The 7,931-nt window shown below is 38.1% G+C and overlaps 1 protein-coding gene across 1 annotated transcript; it reads left to right on the forward strand.

Annotated features, from left to right (window-relative positions):
• Positions 1-2,461: 2,461 nt before the first annotated feature.
• On the forward strand, positions 2,462-3,361 carry LOC105456630. Its single transcript, XM_011700826.1, has one exon. The coding sequence runs from the start codon at positions 2,462-2,464 to the stop codon at positions 3,359-3,361; it is 900 nt and encodes a 299-aa protein (XP_011699128.1).
• Positions 3,362-7,931: the final 4,570 nt, after the last annotated feature.

Here is a 7,931-nt window from a genome sequence, read left to right on the forward strand (position 1 = left end):
AGCGATTTCTGACCCCCTGTTGTTCATGTATTTTCGAAAAGGGCATAAAAAATAATGAATTTTGGTGACAAGCAGAAATTTTTTAATAAATATCTATTCCTCCTAAAAGATTGAAAAACATCTTTTTTTTTTAAATTTTATTTTAATTAATCATCGGTTTATTATGGTATACATAACAATTGTTTTTTAAAAATAATTTATTGTTGAAAATCTTTTTTTGTTTTAGTTCTCGGCCTTTTAAGCCAAGATTCGATTATAGAAAATGCCATTCCATCGCGTTTGCTTGGGGACACACGATGTGCTGTCTCGGTGACAATTTTAATGTGACGCTCCGTTGTTTTTATATGACAGGGTATTTCCAAATCTTAATTTAATTGCAGCATCTGCGAACATGTATTCTCGGATTTCATCGTCTGACGTTGATCGCGAAAAAACAGGTTCGGTCAAATTTATATTTTCCCAGTCGATTATGTCTATATAGCCGTTGCAATCAAAATTTACACGGTAATCGTACGGTGAAAACGTAAATTTGATCGAACCTGCTTTTTCGCGATTAATATCAGACGACGAAATCCGAGGAGACATGTTCGCAGATGCTGCAATTAAGGCGATGCTGGAATACCGACATTTACATTCTAATGGATAACTCCGAAACGACTGAACGGATTTAAAAACGCTTTTACAGGATTGAAATAGACATAAAACCATCGCACTAGGTATATATGAGTAGTAAAAATGAAAAAATATGTATTCAAAAATTACCTTTTTTGAAGTATCATAACCTGTCATCTGACGTAAAACATTTTATTGGTACAAAAGTTCTGCAACTCATATGTACAAAAAAAAGTACCTAGCGCGCATCAGATTACTTGCACGAATAATACAAGATGTTTTGAGCTACGATTGAAAGCATAGAAAAAAAATTATTTATTAGAATGCAATTTGTGGTAATTCGTACCCTCGGCTAAAGTAAAGACAGCAAAAATTGCGTCTGGCAGTAAGTGCCAGATTTTTCAAGAGATGGCACTTCAATTAGTTAGATAAGGACATTCCACGTGTTTGAGTGAGACCAAAAGATATTGTAAGAAGTTAATTTAGAAATACCACTGGCACTGAAGAATCTACTTTATCGACTTCGTGCAAATTTTTCCGACCTTCCGGCATCGCCTTAAAGATTTGGAAATACCCTGTCATATAAAGACAACGGAGCGTCACATTAAAATTGTCATCAAGACAGCACATCGTATGTCTCCAAGCAAACGCGATGGAATGGCATTTTCTATAATCGAATCTCGGCTTAAAAAGCCGAGAACTGAAACAAAAAAAAATTTTCAACAATAAATTATTTTTAAAAAACAATTGTTATATATACCATAATAAACCGATAATTAATTAAAATAAAATAAAAATGAAAAAAAGATGTTTTTCGATTTTTTAAGAAGAGTAGATATTTATTGAAAAATTTTTGCTTGTCACCAAAATTCAATTTTTTATGCCCTTTCCGAAAATACATGAACAACAGGAGGTCAGGGGGTCAACAGAAATTGCTCCCCTCTAAAATATATATATATGTGAATACATATGTATAAGTATTCACCATCGAACGGTTTACGTATAGGTTACTCATATGGAACGTCTCTTACAATTTAACCTTTGTCGTCTTCGTATGGAATCCGACACTCAAGGATTCGTATGGAATCCTTGAGTAAATTTCCGCTTTATTGTTGTGAGTTTCGTATGGAAACTATAACAGAACAAAAAACTGAGCCTATCAGTGCTTTTTTCCGGATTTTTTGTGTATTCGACTGGTTCGGGACGGTATGCGCTTTTTGCCTTTGTACCAAAGTCGTAACAGCGATAATGAGATTATCCAATTGGTCCTGCATCTTTTGCAGTCTTTTATCAATAACCTTCTGCTTTTTTCCATTATCCCTCGATCCTTCTCTTGATCTCAATCTTGAGCGTCTTCTTCTCTTTGACTTAGACATCTTACTGATTTATTTATTACAACTTTTCAACGTCAGTTATATACAAACGTCTAAGCTATTGAGAACAACGAATATGACATAGATGGCGCGAAGTAGAAGGAACTATATAGAGACTCTCTCCTACAGCGCTCTTGTCCAAAGTCTTAGCCAATGAGAACGCACGGACTCACTCCCGTAAAAGAGTCAGTTTTCGATCTCAGTAATTTTCTAAGTTTAAGTTTAAGTTCTCAGTATTATTCCGTTAAGCAACATGATGCAACAAGTTCCTTTCTTACGTAATCAATCTGTAACCATTCCCTAATAAAAGAAGTCTATATCTCTGTATTACGTTAACTAACTCTGTATTGATTCTACGTTGACCTTTGACTCATATATAACATAAATGGTGGCTCAGTAGGCCACATAATTGGTGACCCCGACGTGATAAACACGCGTGCACGTGCAAAACGTAATATAGAAGACTAATATAGAAGATGCCGGTCGATCATTCTCCGCCACGTGATCCGCCAAGAGACGGTTCCACGACGACTACAGGCGATCAGCAGGACAACGAACCTCTTATTCAAGATATAGCGGTAATCAAGTCTCGTCAAATAACGCTGCCACCATTCTATAAGCAAAATCCGCGTTTATGGTTTGCGCAAATCGAGTTAGCGTTTGCGAATCATAATATTACATCAGACACGACTAAGTTTCGTCAGCTAGCCGCTCAGCTTTCCGGAGACGTATTAGACAGCGTTTCAGACATCATTCTTTCACCTCCGCGAGAAAATAAATACGAAACTATCAAGAAGAGAATAACCACAGCGTATGACAAGGGAGATGAAAGGAGACTTCGACGCCTTCTCCGAGGCAACGAAATAGGCGAAAAACCTACGGCTTACCTTTACCGACTTAAAAGCTTAACTACAGGGCAATGCAGCGAGCCTGTGCTAGGATCCCTGTTCCTAGAACAGCTTCCTGATCAAGTGCGCACAATCTTGGCAATCACAGGCGCGCAGGACGTAGCATCTCTAGCGGAGATAGCGGACAAGGCGATGGACATAATCAAACCGCCCATTCTAGCCATCAGTGCCACGGGTGTCACGCCAGACATAAAGCACAAATCAGAAGGTGAGTCCGCACAAGCAAAGGCTATAGAGACGCTAACATTACAGGTCGAGGCTCTCGCAAGGAAATTCGAGCAAAAATCACACCCTCGCCGAGCACAGTCTAAAAGCCGAGGACGACAGCTCGCCAATCGCTTACCTGCTCAAACTGCCAAGAATCCCGCTAGCCGTCCCTGCTACTTCCACAGAAGATTCGGCACGGAAGCTCGCAACTGCCAAGAACCTTGTGGATGGCCTAAGACGCAAGAGAAACAGGAAAACTAAATCAGGCCCCGCGGGTAGAGGCGTCCTCGGGCCCTGCAAACGCCAGAAATCGTCTCGCCATCCTGGATCGAAATTCAGGAACGAGGTTTCTGATTGACACCGGTGCAGATGTCTCCGTCTTGCCCAAGAGAGGTCAAATTAAACTCGCAAATCCTACAAATTTTAAAATTTTTGCAGCCAACGGTACATCAATCAACACGTACGGCACAAAAAGCCTCACTCTAGACTTGTCGCTACGCAGACCTTTCACCTGGGAATTTCTAGTAGCAGACGTTTAACAGGCGATACTGGGAGCGGATTTCCTCAGTCAACACAACTTGCTAGTTGACCTACACGACCGTCGTCTCATCGATGGAACAACGAAGCTCAAAGCTAACGGAGGTCTAACCTACTGCCGGACTCCATCACTGTCTACAATCAATAATAACAGTCCGTACAAGAACCTGTTACAAGAATTCAGCAGCGTCACTCGTCGAACAAAGGCACAGGAGCCCAAACACCCAGTGCAGCACTACATCGCCACTCAAGGCCCGCCAGTAGCCGAAAGAGCTCGCTGTCTTTCACCAATCCGTGCCAAAGCAACACGCGCCGAGTTCGAACACTTGATGGCTGAAGGCATCTGCGAACCATCTTCCAGCCCTTGGGCTAGCCCGCTTCATATGGTGCGCAAAAAGAACGGCGGATGGAGGCCCTGCGGCGACTACCGCCGTCTAAACAGAGTAACAACCTCCGATAAATATCCAATTCCGCACATACACGACTTCGCACACCGCCTACGAGGATGCACAATCTTTACTACACTGGATTTATCCAGAGCTTTCCATCAAATTCCGATAGCGCCGGAAGATCAACAAAAGACTGCAATTATAACACCTTTTGGTCTTTTTCAGTTCAAGCGAATGACCTTCGGTTTGTGCAATGCTGCGCAGACATTTCAGAGACTGATGGACACTGTCCTACGAGGATTAGACTACGCCTTCTGTTACATCGACGACATTTTAATAGCGTCAGAAACGCAACAGCAGCATGCAGCTCATCTACGCGAAGTTTTCAAGAGACTTCAAGAGCACGGGTTATATATCAACCTCGAAAAATGTCTATTCGGTTCACCAGAGGTTCGGTATCTCTCGGGCATTTAATTAACAAAGACGGAATAACCACACTTAAAGACAAGGTCGATGCAATCATAAGCTATCCAAAACTTAAGACGGTATCAGAATTACGTAGATTTCTCGGTCTAATTAACTTTTACCGCAGGTTCATTAGAAACGCAGCTGCCTCTCAGGCCCCTCTTCATGCACTCACGAGCAAAGCCACTAAACGAGATAGACGTCCTGTCACTTGGACTCCCGAAGCGGAACACGCTTTCGAAGAAGCAAAGCAGCAACTTTCAAACGCATCCCTGTTAGCACATCCCAGCGAGGCATTACCGTTAATCCTATGCACTGACGCATCGGACACGGCAATTGGAGCAGCTTTACAACAAGTACAAGAAGTAGACGCGTACCTCTCGGATTTTACTCTCTAAAATTATCCGACGCGCAAAAGAAATACAGCACGTATGACCGCGAACTCTACGCGATTTACAGTGGCGTCAAATTTTTCCGTCACATGTTAGAAGGGCGCGATTGCATAATAGCTACCGATCACAAACCGTTAACATACACGTTTGATCAAAAAGCAGACAAAGCGTCACCGCGTCAATTACGTCATCTCGACTTTATCGGTCAGTTCTCCACGAAGATCACGCATCTCCCTGGAATAGAGAATGCCGCCGCGGATGCTCTTTCACGCATCCAAGCCATTAGCATGCCGATAATAATCTCCACAGAAAAGATAGCCGACGCACAGGCCAACGATGAAGAGCTCCAGTCCCTGCCAGGGGTTACAAACTCCTATTGTTCTTCGTTTACCAGTGTTTGCAGCGCCATCACATTCTTACAGGGCAATGAGAACTAAATGTTCCGCCATATTGCTAAATAAATAGATACGTAAAGGTCTGCAATAGGCTGCAAGGTTATAAACTGGCAAACTGGATAATAAAGTTATAATAAATTGTTGATTGTTGTCAATAAGAATATAAGTATGGTGCGAGTGTGTTGTGTACGTGGGTGTTCATCGACGGGCTCCACACCTTCTCACGTGTTTCCCACGAATTCAGAAATGCGTAACAAGTGGATGCAAAATTTGACGCTGAAGGCTTACAATGAAATTGAAATTCATAAATTACGAGTTTGTTACAAACATTTTCACAATAGTGATTACACTGGAATTCAGATTCGTAGATTGAGTCGGTTTGCTGTTCCGTTTATGTTAAACGAAGCATCATCATGCGAAGAGATTACTCAGAATCTATGCAAAGAACAGGTTACTCAAAGTCCATACGAAGAACTATACAAAGAACAGGATATTCAACATCTATGCGAAGAACAGGTTACTCAAAGTCCATACGAAGAACTATACAAAGAACAGGATACTCAACATCTATGCGAAGAACAGGTTACTCAAAGTCCATACGAAGAACTATACAAAGAACAAGATACTCAACATCTATGCGAAGAACAGGTTACTCAAAGTCCATACGAAGAACTATACAAAGAACAGGATACTCAACATCTATGCGAAAAACAAGTTACTCAAAGTTCATGCGAACTATACGAAGAACAGGGTATTCAACATTCGTGCGAAGATCTATGCGAAGTTATTGAAAGTCCAAGCGAGGAGCCGTGCAAAGAGCAGGTTATTCAAAAATCATGCGAAAAACAGATTATTCAAATAACAGATAAAATAGAAAATCAAGAACAAGTAATATTTAAACAGCAAAAAAATATTGCAGCATTACAAAACAATATTACTGCGTTGCAAAATAATGTTGAATTATTATCCCAGAATGAAAGAAATGTTACAGAATTACAAACAAAATTAGACAGATTATCCCAAACGCAAGTACAATTTTGCGAAAATATATCATACAAAGTTGATCGTGTTCAAAAGCAAATAAATAAAAGTTTTAAACTGCACAGAATAAGACCAAATCTTAAAGAAATGACACGAAAAAATATGTTGTGTCCAAAAGCAAAACAATTATACGAAAATATAATTAAATTACAAAAAGAGAAAAGATACATGAAGAGAGTCATAAATAGATTAAAGCAACGAAAGCTTACAGACAGAATAACATTAAGCACATCAAGTGATAAAATTGATAAAACTAAAGATATACGAGAACAATTCGTTAATATGATAATAAGAAATAGTGGTGTTCTACCACAGGTAATTTCCAAAACATGTGATTAAATAATACTTTCTTATAATAATTTGAATAAATTGAATTATATTTTATTTACTTTAATCTCTACTAAAGTTTGTAAAATTATTTGCACTAGTAAAGTATGATTTGATTTATTCAAATTATTATAAAAAAATATTATTTAATAATATGTTGCTGATATTACCAGCTAATATCCAAAACGTATCATTAAAAAATATTCTTTTATATTATTTGAATAAATCATATCATATTTTATTTACTTTAATTTCAATTAAAGTATATAAAATTTTTTGCAATAGTATTAAGTAAATTTTGTACTTAATAATTTTTACAAGTTTATATTTGAATTAATATTGCATGTGTTTAAATTATATATCATAGACATTATGTTTCACTTAATACTTTTACACTGCTATAAATTATACACATATTCTTATACAAAATGTGATTTGTAAATAATTGTAATATATATTAATAGTATTTATGTCTTGTATGAAGTTTGCATCTAACAGTTTAATTCAAATGTAATGTCACATATTTCAAAAATTTAAAAACATTTTTGTGGAGCATCTTGCAAAATTTTTACACCTTGTTATTTTTGTAGGCAAGACGCTATACTGTAGAGGAGAAGTTATTTTGTTTGGGAATGTATATGAGATCTCGTTCTTGTTATAATAATTATGCATGTAAATATTTATTATGTCCTTCTTATACTACTTTAAACACACAATTACACAAAATTTCGATCGATACTGGCTATAATAATGATATTTTTAACTATCTTGCATTAACTGCAAATAAAATGGATCCGACAGAACAGTACATTGTACTTGGTTGGGATGAAATGTCTATACAGCCTGCTTTAACATATGACATAAAAAACGATAAAATCATCGGTTTTGAAGATTGGGGAACAACCAGAACAAGAAAATTTGCTGATCATGCCATTCTTTTTCATATTAGATGTTTATCATCTGGTCGTCGTATGCCTATTGGATATGGATTTTGCAATAGTGCAACTAATACTACGCAACTTTTAACATGTGTAAAGACGTGGATTGAAACTCTGCAAAGATGCAAATTAAAGCCAATAGCTACAGTTTGTGATCAAGGAGGGCCAAATCTGGCAACAATAAGTGCTTTAATTAAAGAAACACATGCAGAACATTTAAAAAAAAATGAACGCAGTAAGTATTTTCTCTCTCTCTTTCTCTCTCTCTCTCTCTCTCTCTCTCTCGTTAAAGGATGTGTATCTTGGTGAGACTGGCTATGAGGAAAACAGATTCTATTGGAGCTACA

Source organism: Wasmannia auropunctata, unplaced genomic scaffold (genome assembly GCF_000956235.1).
Source record: "Wasmannia auropunctata unplaced genomic scaffold, wasmannia.A_1.0 LD335619.1, whole genome shotgun sequence".
NCBI classification, from domain to species: domain Eukaryota; kingdom Metazoa; phylum Arthropoda; class Insecta; order Hymenoptera; family Formicidae; genus Wasmannia; species Wasmannia auropunctata.

Excerpts from the sequence above, each read along its gene's own strand:
- LOC105456630 (XM_011700826.1), top strand. The coding sequence starts at position 2,462 with ATGCCGGTCGATCATTCTCCGCCACGTGATCCGCCAAGAGACGGTTCC.